The sequence below is a fragment of the Pinus tabuliformis genome, chromosome 7 (assembly GCF_031772625.1).
Source record: "Pinus tabuliformis cultivar Carrire ecotype Pingquan chromosome 7, CPIR1, whole genome shotgun sequence".
Lineage (NCBI taxonomy): Eukaryota > Viridiplantae > Streptophyta > Pinopsida > Pinales > Pinaceae > Pinus > Pinus tabuliformis.
The window spans coordinates 1,480,472,496-1,480,488,272 of NC_142293.1; the positions used below are offsets into that span (position 1 = coordinate 1,480,472,496).

The 15,777-nt window shown below is 40.8% G+C and overlaps 1 protein-coding gene across 1 annotated transcript; it reads left to right on the plus strand.

Moving 5' to 3' along the window:
• The first annotated feature begins 11,075 nt into the window (after positions 1-11,075).
• LOC149253436 (uncharacterized) lies at positions 11,076-13,042 on the plus strand. Its single transcript, XM_089454477.1, has 2 exons — positions 11,076-11,836; positions 12,832-13,042. Exons 1-2 carry the CDS (start codon positions 11,076-11,078, stop codon positions 13,040-13,042), a joined length of 972 nt encoding a protein of 323 aa, XP_089310603.1.
• The last annotated feature ends 2,735 nt before the right edge of the window (positions 13,043-15,777 follow it).

Here is a 15,777-nt window from a genome sequence, read left to right on the forward strand (position 1 = left end):
AGAAGAGATCTACATGAAGCAACCTAAAGGCTTTGCCGTGAAGGGTAAGAAAGAATTGGTATGCAAGTTAAAGAAGTATTTGTATGGGCTAAAACAGTCACCAAGGATGTGGTATCAGAAATTTGATACATTTATACGGGGACTTGGCTTCACCAGAAGCAAAGTAAATCACTGTGTGTATTTTAAATTAATTGGTGACTGTGTTATTTATCTGGTCTTGTATGTGGATGATATGTTGCTGGTTGGAAATGACAAAGAAATTATCCAGGATTTGAAGACCCAATTTTCCTCCAAATTCGACATGAAAGATCTTGGAGCTGCAAACTATATTTTGGGCATGGAAATTAAAAGAGATCGGGAAAAAAGGAAGCTCTGGTTAAATTAGAGGAAGTACATTGAGACAATATTGCAGAGGTTTAATATGCAGGATAGTAAACCAATGAAGGTTCATATTCCTGTAGGTGTAAAGTTATCTGTTGAACAATGTCCCAAGACACAAGAAGAGGAAGAGGACATGTCCCGTGTTCCATATGCAAGTGCAGTCGGTAGCTTGATGTATGCGATGGTATGTACTAGACCAGACATTGCACATGCAGTGGGAGTATTGAGCAGGTTTATGTCAAAACCAGGGAAGGAGCATTGGACAACAATGAAGTGGGTTTTCAGTTATTTGCCTGGCACTAGTGATTATAGTTTGTTCTACCAAGGAAGACCAAGATTGGACAGAGGTTTGGATATTCATGGCTTTGTTGATGCAGACTGGGCTGGAGATCTGGATCAGAGAAGATCTACAAGTGGTTATGTGTTTAACCTATTTGGAGGTGCAGTTAATTGGATGAGTAAGAAACAATCTGTAGTGGCACTATCAACTACAGAGGCAGAATACATGGCAACTACTCATGCAAGCAAGGAAGCAGTTTGGTTGCAGAGATTGTGTTCACGTATGGGGTTAGTACAGGGATCTATAAGGATATACTGTGATAGCAAAGTGAAATTTTCTTGGCAAAGAACCCTGCTTACCATTCAAAGACAAAGCACATTGATGTTCAGTATCACTTTGTGAGGGATATGATAGAAGACAAAAAGGTGTTGCTGGTAAAGGTGGACACTTTGAAGAATACTGTAGATGCATTGAAAAAATCTGTGAGCTCTGAGGAGTTCTCTTGGTGTAGAGAAACAATGGGCATTGTAGGGCTGGATAAATGACTAAGCTCTCTCTGTGGCCCCCTATGGAAAGAAAACAACAAGTGGGAGAATGTTGGGTTGTGTTATATTCTTTCCATGACTAGCCCCCCTAGTTAACCGGGGGGTTAGAGGGGGGCTGGAGCTCCCCCTTCATTGCGCCGATTGCGCAGCGGGGGGGTCACAGGGGTTTTGAGGGGGGTGGGTAGCCCCCCTCTACAGGGTTCAGGGCAACGCCCCAAGGAATTTTTTTTTGGACCCTATATTAGGTGGGGCGAACCTACCTATGGTTTTGTGCATGGTTTTCGCACATGGTTTTGGGCGCAATGGTTTTCAGTCCATGGTATTGGATGCTTCGACATGTATATATATGTATTGTAACATTGAAAGGAACATAATGAAAAATCAAGCTGGTAGTCCCGGTTTTGGGATCCAAGCGAAAATCTCTGTGTATATGTGTTATGCCCTCGCCTTTGTTTATTTTATGTTTTAGAATTCGTATGCATGTAATTTCTGTATGGGGTTAAAACCTACAGATATGACTTCCCACTTCCATTCCAGAATTGATATGGACTGTAAAAATCATGTTGGGTGTCTGCATTCCACTTTGACTTGTTGACATTTTAAACATTTAACAATATATTCGACAATCTCTTTTTTCATTATGAGACAATAATATAATTTTCTGGTAGTTGTTATCATATTTTGATATCCTAGGTCACCTGAATAAGGGCTTCTATGAATTTCATCCATTATGAGCTTCTTTAAGTCAATGGAATTGGGTATGTACAATTTTCCTCTACACATTAATAATCCATCTCTGGTTAGTTGTTAGTTCTCTCTTATTAGTCATTTGGGGTCTTGCTACAAGTATTTACTTAAATGTTGGAAATGCTCATCTTCCTACAATGTTTTTTTTATTCTTTCCTTGATATATGTCTCACATGTACTAATGGCTACCATGTGTATCACTTGCATGCTTTTGCTAAGTGCATCGACCACTAGATTTTTTTTTCTCTTGATGTTTTTTATTTCAAAATCAAACTTACTTATAAGTTCCATACACATAGATTTTTTGGCATTTGATTATGGTTGATCAAAAAAATACTTCAACCTGTTGTGATTCTTCATTAAGATTAATTTCCTCCTGAGCAAGTAGTGCTCCCACATTTTTAAGGTGTGTACTATGGTTTCAAGCTCCAAATTGTGGGTCACATAATTTCTCTTGTTCTCATTCAACTTCTCAGACTCATAACTAATCATATGTCCATACTACATGAGAACTCCATTAAGTCCATCCTTGCAAGCATCAGTGAAAACCAAGAAATATTTATTTAGGTCTGTGATATTTAAAATAGGGGCATGTGTGAGAAGGTGCTTCAACTGGTCAAAGCTCACTACATACTCTAATGTCCAATGAAACTTTGCTCCCTTCCTTTGTAATGTTGTGATTGGGTGCCCAATATTCCAGAATCCTTGAATAAATATATTGTACTACCCAACTAGCCCCATAAATGATCTTACATTTGTCACATTTTTGGGAACATGGCACTCTAGTCTTGCCTTGATCATTTTGGGATCAACTAATACTCCTTCCCTTGAGATAAAGTAACATAAGTAATGCACTTGTGATTGGAAGGAGTCAAATTTAATGAACTTAGCATATTGTTGATGCTCCAATAATACTTGTACATAGTGTTGAGGTGCTCTTTGTGCTCCTCTTTAGTCTTTGAATACGCTAAAATATCATCAATAAAAACTAGCAAAAACTTATCTAAGTATTTCATAAGATTATTATTCATTAGACACATAAATGTGGCCAGTGCATTGGTTAACCCAAACAACACCGCAAAAAGCTCATAGTGTCGATATCTGGTCCTGAATGTAATCTTATGGATATCCTTATCCTTGATTATATCTGGACCTCAAATCTATCTTTGAAAACAATGTGGATTCCCCCAATTAGTCAAGGAGATAATCAATCATAGGTAATTACTGTTAATAGTTGCTTTATTTAACTTTCGGTAATCAATACACAACCTAAGGGTACCATCCTTTTTCTTCACAAACAATGTTGGAGCTCCCTTAGGTGACACTTGGGTTTGATATGTACCCTTAGTCTAGCATTTATTTAAGCTATATCTTCAGCTCCACCAACTCTGTAACATCTCTGTTATGAAACCAGCTCAAGAAAAGATAGAAAAGATAGATCAACGCCTTAGAATTCAGCCTCTTCGAGGGGGCAACCTCCTTTACATTACATAAATGAACAATTCTTGGATGATTCAAATGACAAAACCTCCTTTCTATATATAGGAGTCTAAGGAGTCAGAATATAACCCAGCCGACCTAACAATAATAATATAAAGCCACAAAAATAACAATAGAGGGATTCTATGGGGCACAGTAATAACAATATGGGGACAATAGGGGCACAACAATATTAATAAGGGATACAACTACAATAGTAATGGGGTAATCACTAGTATTATAGGGACCCAACATGCCCCTCTCCTTCAAAAAAGTGTTGTCCTCAACGCTTGAGTAGTTTTGGATGCTTCTGTATAAAATTCTCATCCTCCCATGTGGAATCTTCAGTGGATAAGTTCTTCCACTTGATAAGATACTCTAAAATTGATCGATTTCGTAACTGTCGAGTTCTTGTTTCTGTGACTGCTTCTGGTTCCAATATAATTTTTCCTTCCTCGTCAAGTTTTGGCAATATTGTTTGAACTGGGAGCTTGTCGCCTATAACCTTCTTTAAACATGAAACATGGAAAACTGGGTGCAATCGAGAAGCTGCAGGAAGCTCCAATTTGTATGCCATAGTACCAATCTTTTGCAACACCTTGTACGGACCATAATACTTTGGTGATAATTTATTATCCTTCTTAGCTTGCTTGAGGGACATTTGCTTATATGGTTGTAGCCGTAGGAATACCCAATCACCTACATCAAAACTTCTTTCGCTGCGATGTTGATTTTCCTGTTGTTTCATTCTATTCTGTGCCAACACGAGGTTATCCTTTAAGAGTTGGAGGACTTGTTGTTGATGTTCGATGTGATGTTCCACTGCTTGAACCTTAGAATTTTCTCTTAAATATGATGTGATGGATGGTGGCTGATATCCATAAAGTGCCATAAATGGGGTCATTTTTGTTGCTGTATGGAAGGAAGTGTTATACCACCATTCAGCCAGAGGCAACCATTTGACCCATTGTGTCTGTTTATCAGATACAAAGCAACGAAGATATCCTTCCAAACATTTGTTTACTATCTCAGTTTGCCCATCAGATTGAGGATGATAAGATGAGCTATGAGCTAACTGAGTACCAAGACAAGAAAATAATTCTGTCCAAAAATTTCCAGTGAAAATGGGATCTCTGTCACTTACAATAATCTTTGGGTTTCCATGTAGCTTTTGAATTGTTTCCATAAATGCAGTAGAAACTGTACTGGCTTTAAATGGATGTGATAATGCACAAAAGTGTGCATACTTGGTAAGTCTGTCAACTACCACCATGATGACACTCTTTCCCTCAGACTTGGGTAAACCTGTGATAAAATCCATTGAAACCTCCTCCCAACATTGGCTTGGAATGGATAAAGGTTGTAATAGACTTGGTGTCTTAATTGTTTCAACTTTATTTTGTTGGCAAACCAAACATTCCGCCACAAACTTTTGAATATCTGATTTAAGGCCATCCCAAAAAAATTCCTTCTTAACCCTGTGGTAAGTTTTTAAAAATCCTGAGTGCCCTCCTAAGGGAGAAGTGTGCAATTCCATAAGAATCTTTTGTTTTAGCTGGGAATTCTTACAGAGGTATAAGCGATCTTTGTACCATAACGAATCATTTTACCAGCTAAATGTATCAGACGTACTGGAATCTTGTTGTAACTTTCGAATAAGTGCCCACACTTCTTCGTCATTCTTCCATTCCTCCCTTGCTTCATTTATCCAATCTGGTTGGATAATAGAAATGGCACACAACAATGCTTCCACATCCTCATCCTTTCTTGAGAGTGCATCTGCCACCACATTTTGCTTCCCTTTTTTGTAGATGATTTCAAAGTCATAACCCAACATCTTTGTGACCCACTTTTGTTGCTCTTCAGAGGATAATCTTTGTTCTAAAAAGTATTTAAGGCTATCATGATCTGTTTTTACCTTGAAGTGTCTTCCCATTAGGTAGGGTCGCCATTTCTTAAGTGCATGGAGTATTGCCAACATTTCCTTCTCATAAATAGCTTTGTGTAAAACTTTCCCTTGATTGGACGACTTTCAAAAGCAATGGGTCTTTCATCTTGCATTAAAACAACACCAATTCCATTTCCTGAAGCATCACATTCCACAATAAAGGTTTTTGTGAAGTCTGGTGTAGCTAAGACCGGTGCTTGGCACATTGCCTCTTTAAGATGTTCGAAGGCCTTTGTTGCTTCTGGAGTCCATGAAAATGCATCTTTCTTCAATAATGTTGTTAGAGGTGCTGCTATTTTCCCATAATTCTTAACAAACTTGCGATAATACCCTGTCAACCCGAGAAATCCTCGCAGATGCTTTATGGATGTGGGGATTTTCCATTCCTTAATGGCTTTAATTTTGCTAGGGTCTACCTTAACTCCTTCATGAGATACAATATGACCCAGATATTCCACCTCTTGTACTCCAAAGAAACATTTGGATCTTTTTGCATATAATTGTTTCTCCTCCAATAGTTGTAGCACCCTGTCAACATGTTCAACATGATCCTTCCAAGACTTGCTGTAGATTAGTATATCATCAAAAAATACTAACACAAATTTTCTAAGGAATGGTTTGAAAATGGAATTCATCAAACCTTGAAATGTTGAAGGTGCATTGGTAAGGCCAAAAGGCATGACCAAAAATTCATAATGACCCTCATGAGTTCTAAATGTTGTTTTCGGAATGTCTTCAGTCTTCATTCTGATTTGATGATATCCTGAACGAAGATCCAACTTGGTGAAGTAAATTGATCCATGCAATTCATCCAGTAATTCATCAATGACAGGAATGGGAAACTTATCTTTAATAGTGAGCTTGTTGAGCTCCCTATAATCTGAACACATGCACCATGATCCATCCTTCTTGTGCACCAATACTACTGGAGCAGAGAAAGAACTTTGACTCGGTTGAATTATACCAGCCTCTAGCATTTCTGCAACCATACGTTCAATTTCACTCTTTTGGGCATAGGGATATCTGTACGGCCTGATGTTTGGAGGAACACTTCCTGGAATCAGATGAATAGCATGATCATGATCACGAATAGGTGGGAGACCTTTGGGAGTCTCAAATACCTTGGAATGATTGTCCAAGACTTTTTGGAGATCTGGAGAAATAGATGATTCCAATGTGGAAACATCTAGCGAACATAATTGTGCAATTACACCTCTTTGTTCCTTTTTTAGAAGCTTTGTCATACCGTTAGAGCTGATTATCTTTCTTGGTTTCCCTGCAATACCCTTAATTCAACTTCCTTTCCTTCCACATAAAATTTCATGAAAAGTTCTTGAAAATTAAAAGCTATTGTACCCAAGGATTGTAGCCATTGGACTCCTAGTACAACATCAGCACCTCCCATTGGAATGGAAAGCATTGGGCTAGTCAATACATATTCTCCCATGGATAGCTTGATATTATGGCACTTTCCAGAGCAATTTATTGTTCCTCCATTTGCAACCATCACTTGACACTCTGGTGCTGGATATAAGAAGCAATTCAATTCTTTTGCTACCTTACAATGAATAAAATTGTGGGTACTTCCTGAATCAATCAACACTATTACCTTTTTCTTCTTGATTTGTCCTTCTATCTTGATGGTTTGAGGAGTGGTAATTCCCACCAATGCATTACAAGATATGGTTGGATTCATTTCTTCTTTATCTAGGCTTTGTTCCTGGAGTATATCCTCTTCTTTTGACCTTTCTTGCTCCTTTTCTTCTTCTCTTCACAATCTATGTAGAATAATTTCTTCTCAGCACACTTATGACCTTTAGTGTATTTTCTATCACAACTGTAACAAAGCCCTTTTGCTCTTTTTTCTTCCAATTGTTGTGGTGTCAACCTTATAGGTTGTGGAAGACTAGGGGCAACAACACTTCCATCTTTATAGTTGTGAGTGGTATGCTTCCTGGTTGCCATAATTTTGCTTTCCATTTTTCTTGCTAACCTGAATGCCTTCTCTAATGAATCAGGTTCCCAAAGGCGAACATCATGTTGGATATTATCCTTTAAAGTCCCTATGAACACATCAATCCTATGCTCCTCTGGAATATTTTTTACCCTTATGTTCAATTTTTGGAACTCCTCAATGTGCTCCATTATTGAACCCTTTTGTTTGAGACTTATCAATTGGCTAAAAAAAGTGTTGCTTTTTGTATCCTCATAATGTGCTGTCAATTCTTTCGTAAAAATTTCCCAAGTGATAATTTGTTTACGAGAGCAAAGCCATTGATACCATACAAACTGATTTGGTTCCAAATATAAAGTTGCAATACATACCTTTTGTGTGTTTTGCACATTATTGAGATCGAAAAATTGCTCCATCTGTAATATCCATGTTGTGGGATCCTTGCCATCAAACTTCCTCATATCGATTTTTGGAATATGGTGGGTCTTTGATCCCACATTAGAGTCTATGGAATCATGATTAATATTTCTTTTTTTCTCATCATGAGTTTCCTTTACTACCCTTTCACCATTAGTGACCATTTCTTGTAGCAACTTATTCATATTTATCTTCAATTCTTCCATCTTATCATCCATGCCATCAATTTTAGCGTCCATGCCATTCATCTTAGCTTCCATGCCATCCATCTTAGCTTCTACTCCTCTCTTTAAACAATCCATATTAGCTTCTACACCTTTCTTTAAACCATCCATCTTAGATTTTGTTGCTTTTTGTGCAAGTGACACTTGTTGCACTTGGTCTCGTAATTTTGATATATCATGTTGCATTTCTTCCTCTTCTTCATGAGTCATGCTAGAGCTTTCAGGTTGCTTACTAGGTGTTGGCATTTTTTTTCCTCGGGGCATCAATTACCGATTCTAACTAATTTTTCAAACCAAGCTTATGCAAAAATTAAAAAAAAACTACACACCTTTTTTCACTTTGTAGAAGCTTGATATTGAATCTGATGTATCTCTACAATTTCGGATCATCTAGTTCTAAAATTGCGACCTGTAATAGCCCTTTGTGTCCTCTTTCCAATGTCACCAGTCTGATCCAAATTGGATTCTTCAAGGAAGAGTTATGCACAATCTCCCAAGATGACTTGATTATAGACTAGTTCAGTAGAGCGAACTTGTATGACGTGCCACGAGTCACTGTTTCGACCTCTAGCTTTGAAAAATATATACAACAGTCCATACTCTTTCTATACCTTCTTACGAAATTTCAATCCGATGCTCAGAGAGAAAGCTATGACGATTTTCCCCAGGTCACCTATTTGGAATGTAATTCAGGAGTCTGCAAAAAAGACCAACTTCCTCAGATCATATCTCCGTAAATATAGCGCGAAAATATTTGAAATTTGGACCCGAGATTCAACGTGATTTTTCTCAAATGGGTTTTTTTTTTTAGCTTCTGAAACATTGCAGAAAATTTTTTACAGTGAAAATTCCACAATGACCTGTTTGGAGCAGCGAAACCCTAGAATCCAAAGCTCTGATACCAAATGTTATGAAACCAGCTCAAGAAAAGATAGAAAAGATAGATCAACGCCTTAGAATTCAGCCTCTTCGATGGGGAAACCTCCTTTACATTACATAAATGAACAATTCTTGGATGATTCAAATGACAAAACCTCCTTTCTATATATAGGAGTCTAAGGAGTCACAATATAACCCAGCCGACCTAATAATAATAATATAAATTTGCGCGCGTTCTGCTCTGCTCTGCGGAGTTTGAACTAGGTTTGCAGCCGCCATCGAGACTCGTCGCTACCATGAGCGGTCCTGGGGGTGGGGAGGCCGCTCCCACCCCTCCATCATCTTCTGAAGAAGCTTTCCGCAGTCTCTTAAAGCAGCAAGGGAAGAAACGCCAGTTTTCAGAAGTGCCGAAGTTCATAAAAAAACTTGAAGAAATACCTGAGATTGCACTTCCAGAGGAACAATCGATCAAAATCGCTCTTGCTCTGGCTGACAGAGGCCTGGTAGGGCAGTTTATGGGCCGCTGGCCCTCCACAAAAATCACGGACGAATGGATTCAGCGAAACTGGAGACCTCAGCTGAAAAACAACGTGATCTGTTATGCTGTGGGACGAGGCTACTTCATTTTTGAATTTACATCCAAAGAAGATCGTGATTTGGTGTTCAGAAACGGGCCGTATTTTATGGGAAATCAAGGACTGTATCTTAATAAATGGAGCCCCGATTTCGATCCATCCGTCGATGTCCCTAAGGAGGCGCCGGTCTGGGTTCGTCTTCCTAATCTTCCGATTCACTGCTGGAGCTATCAATCCCTGCAGAAGATTGGAAATGGGCTGGGTCGTTTCATTGACAAAGCTGATCACAAGGGCCAATATACCTGCGCTAGAATCTGCGTGGAAGTCGATCTGGAAGCCGGCCTGCCAGAAGCGGTCAAACTCACAGTTGGAGAATGGCAGCATTATCAGAAGCTGGATTACGAGCAGCTGCCTTTTAAATGCCGAACCTGTCATGAGCATGGACACTTTCAGCGAAACTGCCCAAAAGCTCCAACAGGGATCACGGTTGAAGAGGAAGGATGGAAAGAAATTAAAAAGGGAAAGGCTGTTCCAAAGCCCCCAGGGCAGAATATCTCCGCTCCGCAGGGGAAGCCACAACCTAATCCAAAGGCCACTGCTGCTTCCAAAGATGGCTCCTCCTCAGGAGAAAAGGTGGATGTCATGGAGACACAAGAGGAAACCGGAAACAAGTTGAAGCAAGTGAAAGAAACTGAAGCCGAATCAACGGTTCCACCAGTTGATGATGGTCAGAGGGGTAAAGAAGGCAACGAAGAGCACATCAGTCTCGCCTCCGAATCTGAGGAAGAATCAGAAGAGAGAGATTCCGAAACTGATAACTCGCAAGTCACTCCTATCAAAACGACTAGGGGTCGGAAATCCAAGAAGAAACAGAGAGAGGAAAAAACTTATCTAGATGTCCTTCAAGGCTCTCAAAAAACCCTAAAAGGAATGATGAATACCAGATCTGGGCGCAAGAGTAACAGGGCTCCAAAAGGAGCCTCAATCCCTCAAGTCAGTAAATAATGAAATACGTCTCCTGGAACTGTAGAGGATTAGGCAGCAGGTTGAAAGAGGAAGCCTTAAAAGACATAGTGAGAATATATTCGCCTGAAATCCTCCTCATCCAGGAGACAAAGCTGGAGGAACTTCTTCTCCTCCAATCCAGTAAAGTTTTTTGGCAAAAAGGTCAAGGAAGAGCGGTTAGTGCAAGAGGCGCTTCTGGGGGAATAGCCACCTTTTGGAACAGCGCCATATATGATCTTATTCAAGAAAAAAGTAGCCCCCACTGGCTTTACACTCAGCTTCTTCACAAAGATTCTGGTCAACAGGTAAGTATGTTTAATCTTTATGCTCCTGTTTTGCCAGGCGAGAAAAAAATTTGTTGGAACTCGCTTCAATCCTTTCTTTCAGAGCAAAATCCAGGAAATATCATCATTGCAGGGGATCTGAATGTCACCCTTGCTCTTGATGAGAAAAAGGGAGGCTCCATTGTCAGGGACCCTGCCAGAGAATGGGTTGAAGATATTATGCTGGGCTGGGATCTGGAGGATATTAAACCTTCTTCAGGCAAATTCACCTGGTCCAACAAAAGATTAGCCCCCAACCACATTGCTGCCCATTTGGATAGATTCCTAGTCCACTCTTCTTTCCTGACATGCGGTCTTATGGCCACTTCTAAAATTCTACCAAATCTCACTTCTGATCATAAGCCCATCCTCCTCGAGCTTTCTCAGGATGGTAATTTAGGCCCCATCCCTTTTCGTTTCAGTCCTCTGTGGATTCAGCAAGACGGATTCCAAGAGGTGGTTTCTAAAGCCTGGAATAGGCCTGTCCATGGTTCCCCATTCTTTGTGTGGGAAGAGAAAATCAGGGGACTAAAAAGAAGTCTTAAGGAGTGGGCAAAAAGATTGGAAACACCTACTGCCAAAAGAAAAGAATCTCTCAATAGTCTTGCTGCTCATCAAATAGCTATGGAGCAGAGTCCGGTAACACAAAATCTTCTCCAAAAAGAAGTCGAGCTGCAAAAAGAGGTACACAGATCTAGCAGGGAGGAGGAAGAATTCTGGAGACAGAAGTCTAGGAATCTATGGTTAAAGTCCGGAGATAAAAACACTGGCTTATTTCACAAACAAGCCGAAGCTAGAAAGCACTTCAAATCAGTTTCTGAGATACATTACCAAAACACGGTGGTTAAGGATTTCGATGGCATTAAGAGAGCTGCTTATTCCTTCTTCAAAGATCTTTATTCGGCTCCTGAAGAAACCCCTATTGATCCTCATGCCTACCCGATGGATTTAATTCCCAAGAGCGTTAAGGAATCGGACAATGCTATGTTGACTGCTCCGATTAGCTTGGACGAGCTTAAGAACGTTCTGGATTTCATGGAGCCTGATAAAGCCCCAGGCCCTGATGGGTTCACTGTCAGGTTTCTCTTGACTTGCTGGTCGACAATTAAAAAAGATTTATTGAGAATGGTCAGAAAGTCCCAGAATTGTGCTAAGCTGGGCGGTGGCATCAATTCGGCCTTTCTAGCCTTGATCCCTAAAGAGAAAGGCGCTTCCGAATTCAGCAGATTTAGGCCCATATCCTTGTGCAATTCAAGTTACAAGCTGGTCTCCAAAATAATCGCCAACAGGCTAAAGAATATTTTGCCAGCCATCATCCCTGAAAATCAAGGCGGATTCATAAAAGGAAGAAAGATATTGGACAACATTGTGCTGGTGCAAGAAGCGGTCCACTCCAGCTGCCAAAGAAACGAGAAAGGTATGGTGATTAAGCTCGATCTAGCTAACGCATTCGATAGGGTGAGACATGATTTTTTGTTCAATGTGATGAAGAAGTTCGGCTTTTCAACAGCCTTCATAAACTGGGTGAATGCCTGTATTGCCTCGCCATGGATCGCGCCACTGGTCAATGGCCGCTCAACTGACTTCTTCCAAGCCTCTAGGGGCCTTAGACAAGGATGTCCCTTGTCTCCACTCCTATATGCTATTCAGGCCTCGGTACTCAGTTTCCAGCTTGATCATAATCAGAAGATTCAAATCCTGCCTGGCCTCAGAACGACTCACAAGGTGAAGGACATCAATCATGCACAGTTCGCAGATGACACTTTGCTGCTTGGAGGAGCCAGCATAATCTCTGCCAGATCCTTCAAGAAGGAGTTGGACATTTACAGGTTGCTCTCAGGCAGCAAAATTAACTACCGAAAATGCTCAATCTATGGCTGGAACTGCTCGAACAAGGAGCTGTCTGATATTGCAAGGCTTTTAGAAATGGATGGAATTCGAAATTGGGAGTCATTTAAATATCTCGGGATCCCAATCTTCAAATCCAAGCCTAAAGTTGCTCACTGGATGTCGCTGCTAGATAAGTTAAAGAACAGAATCCAAGCTTGGGGTGCCTCTTGGCTGAATAATGCAGGGAAAGTCATCCTTATGAAGTCGGTTCTTATAAGTATGCCTCTATATCAACACTCTGTTCTCCTTGCCCCCAAAACCTTTCTCAACAAAATGGACAGTCTGTTGAGAAGATTCCTGTGGGAAGGTGGGAACAACAACGACAGAAGGCTCCATTTAGTGAACTGGGAGACTCTCAAGAGACCTCTTCTGGAAGGCGGCCTCCACCTGCGTAACTTGGCTGCTCAAAATCTTGCTTTGGGATCCAAAATCTTGTGGAATTTAGTCTCCGGAAACTCTAGCTGGAGCAAAAGAGTCATTTGGAAGAAATACTTCCAAGGGCAACGCTTGAGATGCCTGGATAAGCCTCCAAGATCTTTAAAAGGATCTCCGATCTTCAATCTTTGCAGCTCTGCTATGGAGCAATTCAGCCATCATCTTTACTGGATCCCTGGTAATGGGAGAAAGATCAAAATATGGGAAGACTCGATTCTGGGTGATCAACCTTTGAATCAAGTGGATGGTCTAGCAAATATCAAAGCTTGGCTTCAGTCCTCCAATTTGCACACCCTGTGGGATATATCTATCTGGAAGAATGACCCAGATAGACTCTGGGACTGTTGGAATCTGGGGGAGGTTCCCCTTATGTTGCAGGGGGAAGCTTCACTATTGCTAGATCTGCTTCAAGGCAAATCTCCTTCAAAGGCCACCTCTAAAGACAAAAGAGGCTGGGGCTCCCTTTCAGGTTCTTACACTGCTGCCGAAGGTTATAAAAGAATGATGGCTGTCCCTTATGCTCCTCCTGACCCAGCTCAATGGAAATTTATATGGGATTTCCCCTCTCTCCCCAAAATTGACTTTTTCTGTTGGACTGTTGCGCACAATAGCATTCTCACCAGAGATAATTTGAGAAGAAGAGGGATGGAAGGGCCTTCCAGATGCCCCCTTTGTTTGTCTGATGAAGAAAATGTCAATCATCTGCTGTTGCTTTGTCCCTTTGCTCTGGTAGTCTGGAGGGGAGTTCTGAGGTTACCAGCAAATCTTGATCTCCCAGACAGCATTCCTTCTCTGCTCCGAACTTGGGCCAGCCTATCTCCCTTTTGCCTGAAAAAAAAAAGTCTTCTCAAAACAAGTTGGATGTGGATCCCTAAATTTATCTGCTGGAAGCTGTGGTTGGAGAGGAATAATAGAATTTTCAGAGGAGAAAGCTGCAATTCTACAAGAGTTATTTCTAAAATCAAAGCTCTGCTAGGCGAGGCTTTGGAAGCCAATACTACTTCAAGGAATGAAATGAGACTGGTCAAAGAAGAGGAGCAATGGCTTCAAGAACTGGTTCCGAATCTGAAGGAAAGGTCCATTCCTCCTGCACTTGCCCATGCCAACTGGGAGATTAGGATGGAGGAACTGGAGTTCATCAAGTGGAGATCAGCCCTAAATGATCACTGTTTATTCTTCGATGGGGCTTCTAAAGGAAACCCTGGGCTTGCTGGCAGTGGTGGGGTTCTTCTGAGTCCTGGAGGTTCAACAGAAATGCGGTTCCATTGGGGTCTGGGCATCGAAACCAATAACAGAGCGGAGGCTCTCGCACTATGGCAGGGGCTGAATCTGGCGATCAATCGAAATATCCTCTCTCTCTGTGTATTTGGAGATTCTAGACTCATCATCCAGGCGATGACCTCTCATAAGACTCCCCATCAGGTTCATTTAGCCACTGTTATCAAAAAAATCCAGCTCTTATTGCCCAAGTTCAGTAAAATCTCCTTCTACCATATATTAAGAAAGCTCAACTCTCAAGCTGATATGGAGGCCAATCTTGGCTCCCTCTGTAATCGAAGATCTCTGGTGGTCAACTCGATGGAATCCTCCTGTTCCATTCCCTGATGTTTCTGCTGATCGGACCTCTGTTCCTAATTGCGCCAAGGGTTAATACTCTTCTCCTCTTTCCTCTGATATCCGGGATCTCTCCTCAGTGTATTATCAATCTGTTTAAATTTATGATCTCAGGCCTACTTCATCTTCAGTCAGTCTTCCGTCAATGGACTCTGTCTCCTGTCAGAGCTTTAGGTTCAAAAGCGTCCACAAACGACCTTCAAGATGTCTTATCAGCTCCAGATTAGAACCTGCTCTGTTCTCACACCTGAATACCGTTTACACCAATCTCAAAGTTTTTCATCTCCGAAAGGCGGCATTTTGACTTGTATATCTGAGGGTTGCAATTTTGGGCATTGGAGCTTCTTCATTCCATAAGCATACTCTCCAAAGTATACGTGGATTCATCATTAGCACCGGCCCGCTTATGTTTTGCTCGTCCAGGGAATGCCCAGGGAAGTCCTCTGGCCTTGGGCGTTGCTATGTCCATTGCCCGGCAGCATCTCATTCATCTATGCGGAACATTCATCTCTGTGGGACATTCTTCTTGGCGAAGCGAACAAACATCTGATCCTGATCTGATCCTGGTCACTGGTATTATCTTAAAATGTGATGAACCTGCTCGGTGCTCTGTCTCCTGATCTCGTTGACAGCATGTCAAAACAGCTAACCATGAGAATCCTTTCTCTGTCAATGCTGCATTGTAAGAGCCTGCGGCAGCCATTTTGCCGCCCTAAATAAAAAATATAACCGTTATTGTCAAAAAAAATAATAATAATATAAAGCCACAAAAATAACAATAGAGGGATTCTATGGGGCATAGTAATAACAATATGGGGACAATAGGGGCACAACAATATTAATAAGGGATACAACTACAATAGTAATGGGGTAATCATTAGTATTATAGGGACCCAACAATCTCTCTCTTTTGAGGGAATATTATTACCCTTCGATCTGGAAATTTACACATTGCACAGTAATTAAAAAAAAAGGAACATCAACACAATATACTCAAATATCTCTTTTTTTTACCTATTTTGGATTTTGATTCCCATTTATTACTGTCATGATAAAATTACTTCATGACTTAATTGTATTG

What these genes read in the sequence shown, in the direction of transcription:
- LOC149253436 (XM_089454477.1), top strand. Translation starts at nt 11,076, where the DNA reads ATGGCCACTTCTAAAATTCTACCAAATCTCACTTCTGATCATAAGCCC. An exon ending in CCTGATGGGTTCACTGTCAG is followed by an intron (nt 11,837 to 12,831) that starts GTTTCTCTTGAC and finishes TGAATAATGCAG; the next exon opens with GGAAAGTCATCCTTATGAAG.